The sequence below is a fragment of the Grammomys surdaster genome, unplaced genomic scaffold, assembly GCF_004785775.1.
Source record: "Grammomys surdaster isolate TR1022 unplaced genomic scaffold, NIH_TR_1.0 168, whole genome shotgun sequence".
Taxonomy (NCBI): domain Eukaryota; kingdom Metazoa; phylum Chordata; class Mammalia; order Rodentia; family Muridae; genus Grammomys; species Grammomys surdaster.
The window spans coordinates 851,536-871,975 of NW_021604616.1; the positions used below are offsets into that span (position 1 = coordinate 851,536).

Sequence of the window (20,440 nt, forward strand, 5' to 3'; positions counted from 1 at the left end):
CTCTCTCTCTCTCTCTCTCTCTCTCTCTCTCTCTCTCTCTCTCTCTCGTGTGTGTGTGTGTGTGTGTGTGTGTGTGTGTGTGTGTTTTCTGAGACAGAATCTCATGTAGCCTAGGCTAGCCTCAGACTCACAATTGGTTGAGGCTTGCTTTGGCTTTGAACTCCTGATACTTCTGCATCTACCTCCAAAGTGCTAGGTTGACAGGCACATATCACCACTCCTGACTTTCATTGCTTCAACAAACAACAGATGGTGCATATCTGTGACTCAAGGTCATTCTCAGCTACACAGTGAGGTTGAGACCAGTCTGGGACAACTGAGACCCTTTCCCCAAAATAAATGATGTTGATGGTATTGATGATGATGGTGGTGGTGGTGATGATGATGATGATGATACTAATTATGAATGGGTCTCTACAGACACTGGCCTCCTCATCTCAGAGTCTCGTTTTAAATGAAGGTCCACAGTTTGAGGAGGGCTCCTATACTTGTTTTAATCTGAACAGAATTGATTGCAGTTTGAAAAGTGTAGTCTGCTTTGAAAAGTGACTGGAGACCTCATTCCAATATCTTTGTACCTCCAGGGCTTACCCAGGGTAGGTACACAGTGCTTGGTTGAAAGTTGAATGTTACTCAATTTGGAAAATTATGCAGTAAATATTAAGATACTAAATAGATGGTTCATGGTTCTGGTCAGTTAATCGTTTCTATCTTCCACTCTAAATTCTGGTTCAAGACTCAATGACTCAACTCTCAAACCTCAACAAGTGTAAAAATATTATTTTTTAAACCTGGCTTCATTTTGTGATATTTGACTCATATAAACTAATACTTTTGCTATACTATTGTCAGATTTATGCATGAAATGGAATATAATAAACAGGACAGTTACAGATAAGGCAGAGCTGGGATACTCACAAAAGCAGTGAGGGTTTTCTTTTCCTTTCCTGTATCAGATATGTCTCACATTCATATACAATTTGACTTAGAGACAGCATCTTCTCAACTTTACATTCTGTTTATAATCCAGTAAGAGCTCGATTGAAAGACCTTAGTTCCAAGGTATTTATTCAGAATAATACCAAAGAAAATACAAAATAACAGTAGCCTCTATTCTCTCTCCTCCTGTTCTTGCTCCTCCTCCCCTCCCCTCTCTGTCTCTCATGCTAGTCCTTTTTTTTTTTTTTTTTAAATCTCCTGGTGCAAAAAATGACCTTTCAGAACTTCCAAGTGCATGATAGCTTTCCTACTTTTTCTTTAATCAGGATCCTATGGATGGACATATATAGTATCCCCAATTTTTCTGTATGATAAAGACAGCAATAAATGTTCCCTGAGTATAGCTTTAGGCCAATGTTTCTCAGGACAGTTGTGTACTTGCAATAGCTTCCCTCTATCCAGCAGAGGCTTCCAAAAGTCTTATATGCAACCCATATTTGTCATCTAGCAGACACAGCAATGTGAGAAACTTATGCTATTCCCCCTCTTCCTTCCTCCCTCCCCTTCTCCCTCTCTCCCCACTTTTCCTATCTCTCTCCCCTTCCTCTTATCACCACTTTCTCTTTTTACATGAAATGGAAATGTCATTCCCTCTCTTGCCTCTCTCACACAGGTGATACAGGGATAATGCATGTGAAGAACTTTGAAAACGGTTCAGTGCTGAACAAACGCAAACTGCTATTCTTCTGTTAGTGCTGTGTTCTGTCTGTCTCCTGCATGTTAGCCCTGTGAGCGCCTGACTCCTGCACTGCTGATGCTGTTTTTCAGTCATAGTGTCATTTTCTCCTGGACACTCAGCGATGCTCGCTGAATGGAGCACTGTGACTATAGCTCACCAGCGTTTCTTAGAGTTCAGCTTGTGGTCCACCTGCCACAAAATTGACTCATGTGCAGTTTAGAAGTCTCCCTGTGCAACAAATCTTCTCTACCCAAGAAGACTTGATTTTGTGATTTCCCAAACTTCCCCAAAGGTTCTGATGCAGGTGGAAATTGAGAATCACCGGATAGGGCTGGCATTGTAACTGTCCATCCTCATCCAAAATTCTTTAGTAAGAAAAGGTACCGTTTCCTACTAGACTAAAGGACAGGCAAAGTGTAGCACAAGGAAGTGTGCTCTGTCCATCTTCTTGACTTGAATCACACCACATGCTCCTTTGAGATTCATCTCTGAATATCAGGTTTCCCAAACAGGTGGCTCATTTCTTACCAATCAGTTTCCAAGAGACAATTCTACCTTCTCACTAAATTAGGGTTGTGTGTGGCAAGCTGAAAAATACTACCTGCCACAGTTGATAACAGTCAAACTGTCCCTATGGAAGAGAGAAACTAGGCCAGCTCTTCCTGGGCAATGGAGACCATGAATAATGCATAGAGAATGTACCTACTTCTCATGTGGGTCTTATTGTATTAATATTTCCAATTATTTTAAAATAAAAGGACTGTAGGGAAAACAGCAGGAAACATGTCAAAATATTAATCATGGTATGTTCAACAACTTCTATTTTCTCCAGTAGAGAAGGGTAGGTCCACATCAAGGAATATCCACTCCCAAGATCAGCTAGTAAGACTCATTCACACAGAAAGTTCCTGCTTGGCATGAAGCTGTTTTCATTTATATGCGTATTGTATGATGTCGTAGAAGCCTCAGCACTTCATCAATCAAAGTCTGCCATGAAATTAAGTGTGGGAAGACACAAGGGAACACGAGCAAGCACGCTGGAATCTTTGACCCACTAGGTGAAGTCAGACATCCTGGCTTGCCCTAACGGTTATTAACTTCAATTCTAGATGTCACTTGCCAGGAACCTTTGTTGGATCAGTTTATGGTTTACTGCCCCACATGGTGAAACTGCCCAGGGAAGTGCAAGGTGATTCTCTTGGGAAAGAAAAACAAACAGATTTGGGACATCTAGTGCTGTTTGACTTTTCCACTTTTGACGCTGGGCACAGAGAATCAGAGCCGAGAGGCGGAAATGTTAGACCTTAACACTTCACCAATAGCCATTTGTGTAATATCTAACATAAGGTGTCATTGGCAGTAGACTCCCCTCTGATGAGACCTAGTGTCCCTCAGGAAGAGGTCAAGGTCCCAACCATGTTTTATTTATGAACATGTATGCAAATTCCAAATAGTGGTTCAATCTCTACAGATTAATAATAATCAAGAGATGAAAACTCAGATTTAACGCTCATGGTATTAATGAGAGGACCCCATCTGGGGGTTTCCTATCTCCAAGGGCAGAGCTAGCTAGTGGGTAGAGAGCGGAGCCATTACCAAGCTCCTGAGATCACCCGTATGTAGGAGAGAAACAAAGAGGGTGGAGAAAATCAAGGCTCTGCTGTTTATCCTTGCTGACGTCACATCAGGCTTAATACAGGCGTTCAGAAATGTCTGACCTCTCTGTACCCACAAGCTTTCTCGGACTTTTCATTGCCCTCTCTTCTTGAATGTGTTCAGGCTAGCCCCTTCAGTACCAGATTCTATTAGAGTCCCTAGTGAGGCCTGGGGCTCCTTGTGCTCTGCCCCTCCCGAGGCATCTGAATTTGCCCGAGACGCTGCTCTGCATTGATGCTGTCTGGGGCGTTATGACTGGTCTTCCGGAAGCCTACCTGGGCACACACTTACTTTCAGTGCTGGTGAGGCTTGGTCCTGACTTTTCCCAATAGGGATGATGATAATAACAAAGAGCGAAAGTATCACAAAGCTCTGTTCATCCAGGAAGGGGCTGAGTGAACCGTGACAAACATGGTGGATCAGATGTTGCCGTCTTTCTTTAATCTCTTGATGATTGTCTCTGCTCTGACACCGGGCATACAGGTTACAAAGCTATCTCCTGACCTTCCACATGTCTAAAGAGGGACAGTCCACCAGTACACCCGCTCCATCTCCTTTACACGTGACAGGAAAACCCAAACCCCTTCCTATGACATCTTCCAGGCTTCACAACATCATCGTAAGCGTGTGAGATTTGCTTTTAACTTCTAATTATGAAATCAGCCAAGCAAATTTCTCAATTATCTAGCTTAGGGGACTAAAGTCTCATTTTAAAGACAGAAATGAAGAAGATTTATAATTTTAAATATCATTTATAAGAACACATCTCCTTTCTGCACAATTCCTCTCTTGAGAGCAGTCCATTGCAAGGCCACCTTGGCGGCCAACCAAGGAAGACACGTGGAACCTGGTTAACGCATATGGGCAGAGGTCCAAAGCTCCTCTGTGTCTTCAGCAGCTGTCCTCCCACACAGAAGCAAATCATGGACTTCAAACCCCTGGTGTATTTTTATCATTTTAAAGCAGAAGAATGAGGATAAAAGAAATGTCAAGGAAATACCACAAGTGGACCAAAGTTAATTTATTACAAAGAAACAGGAGTTCCATTCTTATTCTCACTCACTAATTATAGTATTGTTGAGTCATTACTTTTCCAAAAGAATATTTAGGTCAAAGTTCCTAGCATAGTCAAGCAGGAGAAAGAACTTACTAGAGTGATGGGAGGAAGCACAGAGAAGTAGTAGATGGACTGGAAAATCAAGTTCTGGAGCCCAAATGTCATTCATTCTGGGGTTTTCCGTGGAGGAGGCTCTTTGCAATCACTGTCCACAGGGGAGCAGATGCTGCTGTTTACTTTGTTGCTGGGAGGTAGAACCAATCACATCAAAAACCAAACATCCTGCTGCCACGGATACTGCACAAAGCAGAGTTGGGCAGAGCCTTCTGAAAGTTCTCACTTTCTATTCAGAGTGTTTGGATGAATCAAAGAAATAAATGCTACACTCTGCTTGCATACCCACAGGTTCTGCATCTTCAGATGCAGCCTGCTGCAGAGGAAACAAATATTTGAGAAAAATCTATGCCTATATTGAACACCCATCCACAGACCTTTGTCTTTGACATTGTTGCCTAAACACTGTGTGGTGAACCAACTACTGACATCACATTGTGCTCGGTATTTCAGGCAATCTATAGGTGATGTACAGCAAGATGGATAATGTGTATGTGTCATATGTAGACGCCATGCCATTTCATATAAAAGACTTGAGCATCTGTGGATTTCATATATGTGAGAGTCTTCGAACCCATCTCTCATGGGTACTAAGGGACCACTGTGTGCCTCTGTTGCAAGGGACAGCATAAGAATCCATTTTTCTGGATTCTATCATCCTGGGTCACCTACTCTCTAAACACAGGGAACATCATCATAAGGGACCATGTGAGGCAGCTCAGTGGAGTGCAATTTACAGTCATAACAGGGTAGATGGGGTGGTTAACGGTCAAGGAGAGGTGGCCAAGATGTAAGCCATGGAGTGCAACCATAAACAAACAACAAATAAATGCATAATGCACTGTCCTTTGTGGAGAAAAAGGGGAAGCACATACAAAACTAAGCACTAGAGGAACAGACAAGAAGGATATGTTAGCCGTGGCTCTCTCTGTTAGGGCACCACGAGACACAGGAGGGGTGGGCAGAAGACAGGCTTTCAGCCTGAATCCTGTTGCCATGTCACTATCTATGAAATAATACAATTTAATCAAAATACCAGCTGCTGAAATGAAAGGCAAACAAAACAAATGAACCTGGTTATGACCATAAATTATTAGGCTAAATCTAGGGGAATCTCAAGTAGCTTTAAAATCAAGTATCTTCAGCATGCACTATCATGACATGCGTTCTAAGGAAAAATAAAAATGTTTTTATTGGGTGCATGTATGCATCTGTGTGTGGGCACACATGTGTGCACTTGTGTGTGTACGTGTTTGTGTGTGTACACATGTGTGCTCATGTGTATCCTAGAACAATCTGACTGTGTAGGTCAGAGGACAACCTTGAGTGCCAGTCCTGCCTTTCATTTTGTTTGGGAGACGGGTCTTTTGCTGTTTACTGCTGTGTATTCCATGGTAGCTGACCCACACGCCTCAGGAGAACTTTCCATCTCTGACCCACAAGTCTGTGCAGAAGTGCTGGTGTCACGGACATGTGCATTATTATATCTATCTTTGGTGTGGTTTTTAGGGATGCAAACTGAGGTCATCAGAATGTCACAGCTAGCCCTTTCACTGAGGTATCATTCCCCTAGGCCTTGTTATAGTTGTCCTTTAAAATAAGGTTTCTTTATAGTTTAGGCAAAAATGCAAGGAGTAAGTGATAAATATATATAAATATATATAATATATAAAAAATAAACTGAAAACATTGTTGACAGACATGATGCCACACATCTTTCTCCCAGCACTCAGGAAGCAGGGGCAAGAGGATCTTTGTGAGTTCAAGACAAACCTTATATACATAGATAGCAAGCTCCAGGCCAACCAAGGTTGTATCATGAGACCCTGTCTCAAAAACAATATTTTTTTCCTTCAGATAATAAGTTTCTTTATTCAGTGATTACTAGAGGTATCCAGAAACAACATTGATTTGTTTATCAATGTCCTGAAAGACTTTTCTGAGCCTAGTAGCCTGGTTCTTTGCCTCTCCTCACCCCATTTAGTTTTGTTTCCTGGAGTCTTTTTACTTCAAATTATACCTAATAGCCTATCTCAGGAGAACTCCAGGCTCTAGATAAGCGTATACAGATATAAAATGTAGTAAGGACTTCTGCTATAGGATGTCTCTTCTAAGCAGTCTTAAGGTAAGTAAAAGGCAGGGGTGCAGATTCGATGACCAAGGAGAGTCGGATTTCAGAAAGATGAATTGTGATTACAAAAATAATGCACCTCACAGTGAAGAGATAAGTACAGATGTTCTTGTCACAGTAGAAAAGTGATGATTAGCAATCGTATGTCACACACTTCAGAAAAGCTACAGGAGAGGTCCTAAAATGTTCTCAATCAAAAAAACAAACATTTGAAGTAATGGTTATGCTAATTGCCCTGACTTAATTACAAAATATATTCATGCATCAAAACATCACAGTATATCACCCAAAATATGTGCAGCTGCTATTCATCAATTAATATAAAGCAAAGTTGGAAAAAAAGAAGATAAAACCAGTCTCTAATGACCTCTGTTAAGAAAGATCTCAAAACAGAACTTAAAAAAATATATGTGGTAGAGCTGGAAAGGCAACAAGAGTTAAAACTCTGTGTGGGAAGATCAGGAAAAAGAATGACAGAAAAATTATAGATGAAAGTAAAATGGGAAGGAACCCAGGAGTAAATCAACCTGTGAAAACCATAGTAAGATATACACAGACATCAGAAAAGTTGGCAAAATAAAATAAAGACATATTTGAAGTGGAGAAGAGAAAGTAATAGACCCAGCAGAACAGCTTACATACTCAAAGTCAGTCTCCTCAAACAAGGAAAACAGCAAAGATGAAACAAAAATACAAAGATACAGATGGAGAAATCTTCTGCAGTAAGTGCAAAGCACAAAAACAATATGCAATAACAAATGTGAGTTAGAAGTTATCAGTGTGAACTCATGTTTTTTTTGTGACACATATATGTATTCTTCTAATTTTGTGCATCAAAACATCTAAGATCTAATGTCACCGAGTTAACAATCTCCTCTCTTAGAATTTGGATTTTAGTCTTTTGCACTATTTCTTGCGAAAAACATCTCGATCTTGTGTACCAAAAGGAGACATCCAAAAGTTAACCGAGTTGCATAAAAAAGGATCAAGAGCTGGCTTAAAGAGTATCCCATTGGACAAACACTCATATTCTGTGGCTGTGGTTCATTAAAACCCATTGAATTTATTTATATGGGTTTGTGCAAGTTTGTGTGTATGTAATTGCATATGCATGTGTATATGCATGTGTGTGTATGCATGCTAGTGAAGGTCAGAGGTCATTTCCCCAGAAGCCATTTGACTTGTTTATTGAGGTAGGGTCAACCGCTGGCTTGGGGCTCATAGAACATGGAGTAGACAAGGCTGGTTGGTTGGAATTATAAATATACTTCACCTGGTCTTGCCTGTCCCAAAGAAGTATTGGGAATAGAATTCAATAACTCGTGTTTGTGTAGCAAGCACTTTACCAGTGGAATCATTTCTCTAGCTTCTGAAATTCATCGACTGTGAACTAAAACCCCGTGAATCCATAGTGTTAGCAATGAGAAGAGATGGTGGATGGGAAAAGACCTCACTGTTCACTGTTTGAGGCTCTTACTAAAGTAATACTTAGCTTTGGAGTATAGAGAAAAGAGAAAGCTTTAACCAACTTTTGAGAAAGACTGTACCTCAGGGCAACCCAAAGGGCCCAGGTGGTGAGGTGTTCTGAGTCAGCACCATCTTAACAACACTTCACATCTGGCTTAATTACAGATCACCAATGAACTCGTGATGATACTTAAGAAGTGACTATTGGGAAACAGGGCATCGGTGTGGGGATCACAGCAAGCCCAGAGACTGGTTCCTGGTTCCAATGAAGAGATCAACATGTTGCTCCACCCCACTGGACTCTCTTAGCATCTCTGGGTTGCCAAAGAGATCTCACCTGATACTGACGTGACACGTACAAGGCAGGATACATTCTAGCCTCAAACATTTAAATAGAATGGAGACTTTATATCCCATTTACAGAAATAAGCTTAACAATAGAGGGATGAAACAGATAGAACTCAGAATTGGAGTTGTGATTATTTTCTTCATGAAGACATGTGTCTTCCTTCACACCATGCCCAGCTGCATCACAGAGTCCTGTGGAAATAACCAGATGCAAAATATAGTCACAAAATAGGTCATATTTCAAAAACAAGCCACATATACATAATTTGGAAGACACTGAGAGGATTTTTTTTAAATGGACTGGCTTATTATTATACAATACGTTAGAAAATTAGAGGAAAACATTGCTTTACTTTCACAAGGAAAAATGCTTTCATCTTAAAAAGAAATAACCAAAATATTAATGGTGAAATGTAATTATGGCTAAAGTTTCCTTTAAAACAATGCATGTATTATACATATAAATTTTAAATATCTAGTACATTAGGAAAAATATATTTTCCCAGTGAGTTTTTTTTTATAATAGAACAATGTTTTCTTTGAACTGTATTGGAAAGCTTTCATACAGATGAGGGGTTGAGATAGAAACTGGTCAGGTAGGGCAGGGATCCCAGAGCAACAGTTCCAACTGAAAACGTCCTTGCTGGAGGCCAGGAATGTCAGGGCAGAGTTTTGGTTCCAGTTTCTCTGTCAAGTGCTAAATGAGCACCTCTGTCAGAGGCTGTGTGTGACTACGTGACTGAAACTGAACAAGGCACCTGGACATCCTGTGGTTGGTCCAACTGGACCAACCAGCTCATCTCCTTTCCTGGATCTCTGTCTAGTTTCTACCATAAGTCCTTTAAGAAGCCCCCAGACCAGCTACTCACTGGTATCTTGCTTCTCCATCCGATATTCAGGAGCTTCCCCCACTCCCTCTGCTCGATATCCCTCTGAGATGCACAAATTTCATTTTTCAAATTCAAGGATAAAGAAACCACAAGCTTAGGGGTAGCTTTCGACACTGCCAAGTTTTCTGGAACCCTAGTCCCACAAGCAAATCACACGGAGAGTGAAGAAACGCTCTGCCATTCTCAGAAACGCCCCAGTATTTTCTCATGGATATCTGTGGGGACTTTTCCTTGCTCACCCTCAGCTATGCTGTTTTACCTAGCAGTGAGGGAACACCATGCCGCTGACAGCTGAGTGATGTATTTGTTTAACTAAGTGCTGTTAGAGGGTTATTATGCCTCCCCAGTGAAATATCACTCCAAGCACTTAGAGATTAATAAAGGAAAAAAACTCTTTAATAATATCGCGACACTAATAGCGTGCTAGTTCAGGCTAATAATGCACGGAAGAGAACCCACCTGGAACAGAAATCCACGTCAACTTATAACGTAGCTTTGCAGTCCCAAGTTACACTTTGAGCAATTAAACATAATTTACAGAGAAAGTAATGCCATGGCTTGGTTGTTTAGACAAATGGAGAGATTTATGAGACCGACCTCGGCTGCCTTTCCCAGGGCAGCTGTTGGCCAGAGTCTACCTGCCTGGCAGAACTTATGCTCTCCCTGATAATAGAGAGGGCTTGATCAGTGGCTGTCGGCCAGGGTTGGGTTCTTTAAGCTGCCTGACAGGGACAATACTTTTGCAACTAAATTTTACTTTTGTGAAACTTAACATTTTCTAAGTGAGCTTATTGGTAAATCCTTCATAACAACACTTCCTTAGTTCCATTTTGCTTTTTTTTTTTAATTTATTTTTCATTGGATATTTTATTTACATTTCAGATGTGATACCCTTTCCCCATCCCCCCACCCACCCAGGAACCCCCTATACCATCCCCCCTCCTCCTGTTTCTATGAGGATGTGCCACCACCTACCCATCCTCCCACTCCCACCTCCCCACCCTCGAATTCCCCAACACTGGGGCATCCAGCCTTCACTGGAACAAGGATCTCCTCTCCCACCTACGCCCAACAATGCCATCCTCCCTTACATATACAGCTGGAGCCATGGGTCCCTCCCTATGTGCTCCCAGGCTGGTGGTTTAGACCCTGGGAGCTCTGGTTGGTTGGTATTGTTGCTCTCCTCATGGGGCCACAAACCCTTTCAGCTCCTTCAGTCTTCTCTCTAACTCCTCCATTGTGAACCCCATGATCAGTTCAATGGTTAGCTGTGAACATCCACCTCTGAATATTTCAGGCTCTGGCAGACCTCTAAGGAGACAGCTATATCAGGCTCCTGTCAGCATGCACTTCCTGACATCCATATCAGTGTCTGTCTTTGGTGACTGCACAAGGGATGGATACCCAGGTGGAGCAGTCTCCAGATGTCCCCTCCTTCAGTTTTTGTCCCACACTTTGTATCCATATTTTTTTCCCATGAGTATTTTGTTACTCCTTCTAAGAAGGACCAAAGCACCCAGACTTTGGTCTTCCTTGTTCATGAGCTTCATGTAGTCTGTGAGTTGTATCTTGGGTATTGTGAGCTTTTGGGTTAATATCCAATTATCAGTGAGTACATACCATGTGTATTCTTTTGTGATTGCGTTACCTCACTCAGGGTGATATTTTCTAGTTCCATCCATTTACCTAAGAATTTCTCGAATTCATTGTTTTTAATAGCTGAGTAATATTCAATTGTGTAAATGTACCACATTTTCTGTATCCATTCCTCTGTTGAAGGACATCTGGGTTCTTTCCAGCTTCTGGCTATTATAAATAAGGCTGCTATGAACGTAGTGGAGCATATGTCCTTGTTATATGTTGGAGCATCTTCTGGGTATATGCCAAGGAGTAACCACTCCTGTATCCTCAGGTAATGCTATGTCCAATATTCTGAGGAACGACCAGACTCATTTCCACAGTGGTTATACCAGCTTGCAATCCCACCAACAATGGAAGAGTGTTCCTCTTTCTCCACATCCTCGACAGCATCTGCTATCACCCAAGTTTTTGATCTTAGCCATTCTGACTGGTGTGAGGTGGAATCTCAGGGTTGCTTTGATTTGCATTTCCCTGATGACTAAGGATATTGAACATTTCTTTAGGTGCTTCTCGGCCATTGGAGTTTCCTCAGTTGAGAATTCCTTGTTTAACTCTGTACCCCATTTTTTAATAGGGTTATTTGGTTGTCTGGAGTCTAATTTCTTGAGTTCTTTGTATATATTGGATATTAGCTCTCTATTGGATATAGGATTGGTTTTCCAGTTTTGTTGAGTATAGGCTTTTGTAGTAGGATTTGATGACTTTTTGAATTTCCTCAGTTTCTGTTGTTATGAATCCCTTTTCAATTCTAATTTTTATTAATTTGGATACTGTCTCTGTGCCCTCTGGTTAGTCTGGCTAAGGGTTTATCTATCTTGTTGATTTTCTCAAAGATCCAGCTCCTGGTTTTGCTGATACTTTGTATAGTTCTTTTTGTTTCTACTTGGTTGATTTCAGCCTTGAGTTTGATTATTTTCTGCTGTCTACTCCTCTTGGGTGTATTTGCTTCTTTTTGTTCTAGAGCTTTCAGGTGTACTGACAAGTTGTTAGTGTATGCTCTCTCCAGTTTCTTTTTGTAGGCACTTAGAGCTATAAGTTTTCCTCTTTGCACTGCTTTCATGGAGTCCCACAAGTTTTAGTATGATGTGTCTTCATTTTCATTAAATTCTAAAAAGTCTTTAATTTCTTTCTTGACCAAGTCATCATTGAGTAGAGCATTGTTCAGTTTCTACCTGTATGTAGGCTTTCCATTGTTTTTGTCATTATTAAAGACCAACCTTAGTCCATGGTGATCTGATAGGATGCAAGGGATTATTTCAATCTTTTTGTGTCTGTTGAGGCCTGTTTTGTGACCAATTATATGGTCTATTTTGGAGAAGGTACCATGAGGTGCTGAGAAAAAAGTATATTCTTTTGTTTTAGGATGTTCTATAGATATCTGTTAAATTCATTTGGTTCATAACTTCTGTTAATTTCATTGTGTCTCTGTTTAGTTTCTGTTTCCATGATCTGTCCATGGCTGAGAGTGGGGTGTTGAAATCCCCCACTATTATTGTTTGAGGTGCAATGTGTGCTTTGGACTTTAGTAAAGTTTCTTTTATGTATGTGGGTGCCCTTGCATTTGTAGCACAGATATTCAGAATTGAGAGTTCATCTTGGTAGATTTTTCCTTTGATAAGTATGAAGTGTCTTCCTTATTTTTTTGATTACTTTTGGATGAAAGTTGTTTTTATTTGATATTAGAATGGATACTTCCGCTTGTTTCTTGGGACCATTTGCTTAGAAAATTGTTTTCCATCCTTTTACTCTGAGGTAGTGTCTGTCTTTGTCACTGAGGTGCGTTTCCTGTATGCAGCAAAATTCTGGGTTTTGTTTATGTATCCAGTCCAATAGTCTTTTTATTGGAAAATTGAGTCCATTGGTGTTAAAAGATATTAAGGAAAAATGATTGTTGCTTCCTGTTATTTTTGTTATTAGAGGTGGTATAATGTTTGTGTAGCTATCTTCTTTTGGGGTTGTTGGAAGACTACTTTCTTGCTTTCTCTAGGTTGTAGTTTCCCTCCTTGTGTTGGAGTTTTTCATCAATTATCCTTTGAAGTGCTGGATTTGTGGGACGATATTGTGTAAATTTGGTTTTGTCATGGAATATCTTGGTTTCTGCATCTATAGTGATTGAGAGTTTTGCTGGGTATAGTAGTTTGGGCTGGTATTTGTTTTCTCTTAGGGTCTATATGATATCAGGTCAGAATCTTCTGGCTTTTATAGTCTCTGGTGAGAAGTCTGGTTTAATTCTTATAGATCTGCCTTTATATGTTACTTGACCTTTTCCCCTTACTTCTTTTAGTATTTTTTCTTTGTTTTGTGCATTTGGTGTTTTGATTATTAAGTGATGGGAGGAATTTCTTTTCTGGTCTAGTCTATTTGGAGTTCTGTAGGCTTCTTGTATGTTCATGGATATCTCTTTCCTTAGGTGAGGGAAGTTTTCCTCTATAATTTTGTTGAAGATGTTTACTGGCCCTTTAAGTTGGAAATCTTCACTCTCATCTATACCTATTATCCTTAAGTTTGGTCTTCTCATTGTGTCCTGGATTTCCTGGATGTTTTTGGTTAGCAGCTTTTTGCATTTTGCATTTTCTTTGACAGTTGTCTCTTGACATGAGAGTCTCTCTTCTGTCTCTTGTATTCTGTTGGTGATGCTTGCATCTATGACTCCTGAACTCTTTCCTACATTTTCTATCTCCAGGGTAGTCTCCCTTTGAGATTTCTTTATTGTTACTACTTCCATTTTTTAGATATTGGATTGTTTTGTTTAATTTTTTCTCCTGTTTGGTTCTGTTTTCTTGCATTTCTTTAAGGGATTTTTCTGTTTCCTCTTTAAGGACTTCTACCTGTTTATGTGTGTTCTCCTGTACTACTTTAAGGGAGTTATTTATGTCCTTCTTAAAGTCCTCTATCATTATCATGAGAAGTGATTTTAATTCTGAATCCTGCTTTTCCGGTGTGATGAGATGTCCAGGACTTGCTATGGTGGGAGAACTGGGTTCTGATGATACCAGGTAACTTTGGTTTCTGTTATGTTCTTGCACTTGCCTTTCACTATCTGGTTAACTGTAGTGCTACCTGCACGCACTGTCACTGACTGGAGCCTGTGTTTCTAGTTATCTTGCTTGTGTCAGAACTCCTCAGAGTCCAGATTTCTCTATGATCATGTGATCCTGTGATCCTGAGCTCCTGGGTGGAAGAGCTCCTGGGACTCAGGCCACCTCTGGAATCCTGAAATCCTGCCGCTCTGTGCGCAATGTTTCCTTCGCTGGTCTGAGTGCAGTGGTTCCTTCACTGCTCTAGGTACAGTGGTTCCTCTAGGATGGCTCAGGATATGGTCCATTTCACTCTTTAGTGTCACACACTGAGAAATGCAGAACAGCAGAAAGGCACCTTCTCACAGTTCTGCAGGCCAAAATATCATGAATATTGGCAGAAATTCTTCCTTCTGCAGGTTGTGGAGACCATTCAACGATTCTTTCCAGCTTCTGGGCTGTGCCGGTGATTTTGGGACTCCCTAGTTTATAGAAGCATCAGTCACACCAATCACAGAAGCTCCTATACCAGTCAGCCAGTCAGAGTTCTCTAGAGAAGCAACATGTGTATGAGTGTATACGTGTGTGTGACTTATTAGAATGACTTACAGGCTGTGGTCCAGCTAGTCCAACAATGGTTGCCTATAAAGGGAAAGTCCAAGAATCCAGTAATTCACAAGGCTGGAAGTCTCAGGTGCTCTTCAGTGTATGTTGGAATTCCAAAGAAGTAGACCCTAATAGCAGTGAAAAAATGAACTTGCCAGTGAGTATTTGGGCAAGCAGGTAAAGAGCAAAAGCTTCCTTCCTTTGTGCACGCCTCTTATTTAGGCTGCCAGCAGAAGGTGTAGCCCAGACTTAAGGTGGATCTTCTGCCCTCAAATGATTCAATCAAGAAAAACCCCTCACAAGTCTACCCAGTTGCTTGAACTTAATTCCAGTGTAATTAAGTTGACAACCGAACAGCTATCACATCCCCCTACTCCATTTGAGAGGACAGAGTCTCTTATCATGCAGGTGACCTTGAAGGCTGAAGTTGAACTCTCTATCTGTTTCCACTTATAAGCTCTGGGGTTACAGTCATGCTTGGCCACACTCAGCTCCCCCTCCCCTTTTAGAAACTGGATTGAAGCCCACCCAAATTACCTCATTTTAACTTAACTACACCCATAAAGACCTTGTCTCCAATTAAGGCCATATTCTGCAGGCTGCAGTGGTCTGCAATCCTAGGAAGGATGCTAAGAGTTTAAGATAGCTTGGTGTAGTTAGATAGCAAGACCTTGTCTCAAAACAAAACAAAATGGTGGAATCACACTCTTGAGTTCCAGGGAACAGTGTCCGGACTTCAAGGTATTCAAGCCATGGTAGTGAGAGAGAGAGAGAAAAGCCTGAAGCTGTATCATCTGGAAGTTCACAAACCTCATAATACCCAGTCACTACGCAGAAGAGAGTGTTGCATGTCACCCTGTCTTTGATTACAACGTCAGTCCTGCTAGCTTATCACATTTCCTGACATTGAAACACTGGTTGAGTGCTCTGCACCCTACGAAACACTAACAATGAAAAGTAGCTGGTGGTGGCCATACCCAGTGACTGCACACAGGAGAGACAGTGCAACCATTTCTTGCCTCTCACCGAAGCGACACATTTTTCTTTTGTTCCAAGAATCCACCAGAACTCATTCATTATATTGTACTACAAAAATACTTTGCCCATTTCTCTTGAGAGTGAGTTAGATTTCCTAAAGACAGGTCTTGATGTATCCCTTGGGTGTGGGCTCCACAGCTCTGCACTTTGATTGGTTGTGGTTTTCTATAGTGGTCTCTGCCTGATGCAAAAAGAAGTTTCCTTGATGAGGGGTGAGGTGGGGCATATGGGAGGGGTTGGAGGGAAGAGAGGGAAGGGGGTATTGATGTTATTATATTATCATATCAAAAATGAAAGAAAAATGAAGAACTGTCTTGATTCTGAGAAGTGGCTTTTGCTCTCAGCTCACAGCAGGTGATCTGGTAAACTTTAGTATTTTGTTTTTTTCTTAGGACAATATTGAAAATAAAAAGGAAGAGAAAGTAATATTATCCAATGATTATGTTCCTCTAGTACCTGTATATGGAAACACAGAACATACATTTTCAAACTTTGTTATTAAAATGTACTACACAAGGGGGCGCTAGATCAACATATGATAAGACAGCCCCACAAAAAGACCCATGTGCACAAATTAACATTAGCCTAAAATACCTTTGAGTCATTGTTTGTTTCACAGCTGAGAACTGGAAATATTTACTTGCTGAAGAATCTTCTACACATTCCTCATACAACTCAGTATCTTCCCATCTGAGAACTCCAGTGTCTTTGAATAAATCACCAACACACATGTGATTTGGAAGCAGAGATGCTTCCTTCACAGGTTGTGGAGACTAGCACTTTTCTCCAGCCTCTAAGGGTGTGTTGGTGACTTTCGGGCTCTTTAGTTTATAGAAGCATCAGTCACGCCAATCTGGCCTCATTTTCACAGATGTGCCTGGACCAGTCAGGATTCTCCAGAAAAACAATTGTGTGTGTGTGTGTGTGTGTGTGTGTGTGTGTGTGTGTGTGAGAGAGAGAGAGAGAGAGAGAGAGAGAGAGGGAGGGAGGGAGAGAGGGAGAGAAAGAGAGATTATCAAAACCCATAAATTTATTTTGTACGGGTTTGTGCATGCATGTATGCATGCAAGTGAGGGCCAGAGGTCATCCCACACAAACATACCACCCACCCACCCACACAACACACAAATACACACGAATACCTGGCAAACACATGCCTATCACTTCATCTGAAACAGCAATGAGGTCTTAAGTTATTAAGCTTTTTACGACCCATGTAACTTGTGCTATTAAGCAATTAGAGACAGCTGTCAAAATAAATTAAGTAAACGTTACCAGTGGTGCATGTCCTTAAGAAGGTTATTTATCTCCATGGTGAATCGGTTTAAATCTAGACAAGAATTATGCGAAGTGTACACGCATCTTGGAAGGCTTGCTCTTAACACTTCATCCTGCTAAGATATTTATAGGTACTTGGAGGCAAAAGAAATCAGCAAAATTTTAGGAATACGAACAAATATGTGGAAATATCCATGGCATCATTTCAAATTTGCCTAGTTTAAGCATTTAAAATATAAAGATTTGCATTTGTGTAGAGAAAGAAATTCCTAAGCTGTAGATAAAGCCAAGAAGAAATGTGGCCACAATGATAAATCCATTACTGTAGTCAAGTCTCCCACTGGGTGATGAATTTAGTTTTTGGTTTTTAAATTCTAAATGTGTGTATAGTGGGGGGTGTGTGTGTGCTTGTATGATGTGATGTGTATGTGTGTGCATGATTCGGTGTGTGTATGTATGGTTTGATATGCATGAGTGTGCATGATGTGGTGTGTATATTTGTATGATGTGTGGTATGTGTATGTGTGTATGTGTGTATGTGTGTATGTTGTCTGTGTGGTGTTGTATATGTGGATGTATGGTCTGGTATGTGAGGGGGCAATGTGCATGTATGTACATGGTATTGTGTTTGCGCTCGCGCGTGCGTGTGCACGTGTGTGCGTGTGCGTGTGTGTGTGCGTGTGTGTGTGCGTGTGTGTGTGTGGTACGTGAGGGATGATGTATATATGGCTCGGTATGTGAGGGGTGGTGTGTGTAGATATGGTGTATGTGTGTGGTGTATGTTGTATGTGTATGGTGTGGTATGTGTGTGTGTGGTGTAGTGTGTATGTGTAGTATGTGTGTGTGTGGTATGTGTGTGGGATGTAGTGTGTGTGTATGTGGTGTGGTATCTGTAGTGTATGGTGTGGTATCTGTAGTGTATGTATGGTATGATGTGTTGTTTATGTGTGCACATTGCATATTGTATGTATGCATGGTGTGGTATGGTAGGGTATGTGTGTATGTGTCTGTCTGATGTGGTGACTACATGTGCTGTGATGTATATGAGTTTATGGTATGGTATGCATGCATGGTGTGGTGTGTGTGGGGGCGTATGTGCAAGTGACAGCATGTGTGTAGATGTCAGATAGAATGCTGTGGAAGTCAGTCCTCTCCTTCCACCATTGGGTTGCTGGAGATTGAATTCAGCTCATCAGGTTTAGCAGCAACCAATGAGCCTCTAACCAATGAGCCATCTTACTAGAGCAATAGCCAGCATTTTTTACTTTTTACTAACTCTTCTTTGTTACACTGCATGGATTCTGGACTGGTGGATTTGGGTCTAAATACCAAACCCCGAAGACTAATTTTCTTACCTCTAAAGTAGGATCAATATTCCTACTTGGTATGTTGGATTTGTCATTTTAAACCAGAGAATGTTTGCACTTTACACAGATGAAATAACATTTACAAAATATTAAGTATCTTCTCTGTTTTAAGGTTGTTTTGTTTTAGCTTCTCTCCTCCTTTACTTCATCTGCTTCTGTCCTATTTGATGATCAGTCGCTTTCCTCCTGGTGCCCCCCTCGAGCCCCCGACTTCCTACACTAATGGTTACCAACCCTCGTGGGCTGCTCCATGGAGCCACATGTGGACAGTTACACATGGTGTGCACTTAGCATTCATAAGGGTGTCTTTCAGAGACACACTCATTTCCTGGTCGTGTTCATTTCAGCCCTGCAGAGGGTGCAATATTGTACTGTAAATTGTTGTATTAGGTAGAATTGTCTTCTTGTGTGTATGTGTGTATGTATGTGTATGTATGTGTGTGTATGTATTTGCTTTATGTATGTCTGTGTGCCACATGCATGCCTAGTGCCCTTGAAGGCTAGAGAGAGCATTGGATCCCCAGGAACTGGAACTACAGACAGTTGTAAGCCTGCATGAGGGTATTAGGAAGCCATCTCCCCCAAGCCCCTGAAGGAATTTTTAATAAGCTATCCAGAGAATCTCCACCTCTTTTTGGTTTGGCTAATTTTTATGTGAACATTAGAAGCTCCATATACGACGGACAAAATGGTGCCCCCGGTTCAGGTCTCTCCGCTCATCAAGTTCGGCAGGTACTCCGCTCTGATCCTCGGCATGGCATACGGCGCCAAGCGCTACAGTTACCTGAAACCCCGAGCCGAGGAGGAGAGGAGGATAGCAGCAGAGGAAAAGAAGAGACTAGACGAGCTGAAACGGATTGAGAGAGAGCTGGCAGAAGCTCAAGATGACAGCATTCTCAAGTGAGGCGTCGTCAGTGAGCTTGGTTTTCTCTAGTCGTTGAGGATGAATAAAGCTTCGTTGTGTGATGCTAAAAAAAAAAAAAAAAAAAAAGAAGAATTTCCATATACTTAGTTAACAATACATTTCTGAACAAGAAAAGTGGAACACACAGAGTCCTAATAGAGTGACCCTGTATTTAAGTTCTATTTGGGGGACTGGAGAGATGGCTCAGTGGCTAAGAGCACTCATTGCTTTTCCAAAGGTCTTGAGTTCAACTCCTGGCATCCACATAGGAGCTCACAACTGTCTGGCACTGTCTTCTGGTGTGCAGATATACATACAAAGTACTCATATACATAAAATACATAAATAAATGGCTCTTAAACTACTTATTATGACTGTTTGGAAAATATGAATTAGACTACTGAAAAAAATTAGACTACTATTTTTTGTCTATTTGAAACTACATATCTTTAACACTTTTACAAACAAATTCAATAATATACTATTATTTCTCTGAACTAGATTCTATAGTGTATTTTTTTTTTGTGTGAATTAAAAGCAGAATTCTAAACTGTAAAGAACAATTCACAGTCATTTCTTTTAGCTATCTCCTTTCCCAGAGCTCTTTGTCTCTCTAAATAGAGCTGATAAACCAGTGTGTAGGCCTTTGAACTTAAAAATCTGCAGGAAATTCTGCTTCATCTATAAGGTGCCAAAAGCAGGAGCCTCATCAAATGCATGATTGATCACCTTTGTTTCCTTGCTGGGCTGATTAACAAGTCAAGTCCCTACTTCCGACTTACCCTCTCTCTGGACACTAGGATATTGTCCTCTGGGATCCAGCCCAGGCCTTCTGCATACTGGGCAAGCACACCTCTGCTACCCTTTATGTCTAACCCAGCCCATGAACCTTTGCAAAGCTTGTAGAAAGCACTCTTGATGAGAAAGATTGCTGACACAACCAGGAGGAATGTTCCAGTCCACAGGGGCTCCTTTTGCTGCGTTAAATAATTTCCCGTATCTTTGCTGTCCAGATCTGGCTTCTGCTGTGTAATTTCCATCACAATATAGCAGATTGGAGGTAATATTGGGTTTGCAGAGCACAGCAGGCTTGAGAATTACTGCAGTGGCAAAAATCTCTACTTCAGAAACCCCCTTCTGAGTCTTTCATCTTTTCTTTTAGACAAAACAAATATTATAGAACCTTTAGAGGCCTCCAAGAATTGCACAGGGTTCTTCTGTATGTTGCAAATTTAGCTTACACTTGGA

At 41.0% G+C, this 20,440-nt stretch overlaps 1 protein-coding gene across 1 annotated transcript; it reads left to right on the forward strand.

The window, feature by feature from the left end:
• The first annotated feature begins 18,973 nt into the window (after positions 1-18,973).
• On the forward strand, positions 18,974-19,254 carry LOC114620409 (ATP synthase subunit e, mitochondrial). The gene has a single exon (XM_028766492.1). It carries the CDS (start codon positions 18,977-18,979, stop codon positions 19,190-19,192), a length of 216 nt encoding a protein of 71 aa, XP_028622325.1. The 5' UTR covers positions 18,974-18,976; the 3' UTR covers positions 19,193-19,254.
• Positions 19,255-20,440: the final 1,186 nt, after the last annotated feature.

What these genes read in the sequence shown, in the direction of transcription:
- LOC114620409 (XM_028766492.1), top strand. Translation starts at nt 18,977, where the DNA reads ATGGTGCCCCCGGTTCAGGTCTCTCCGCTCATCAAGTTCGGCAGGTAC.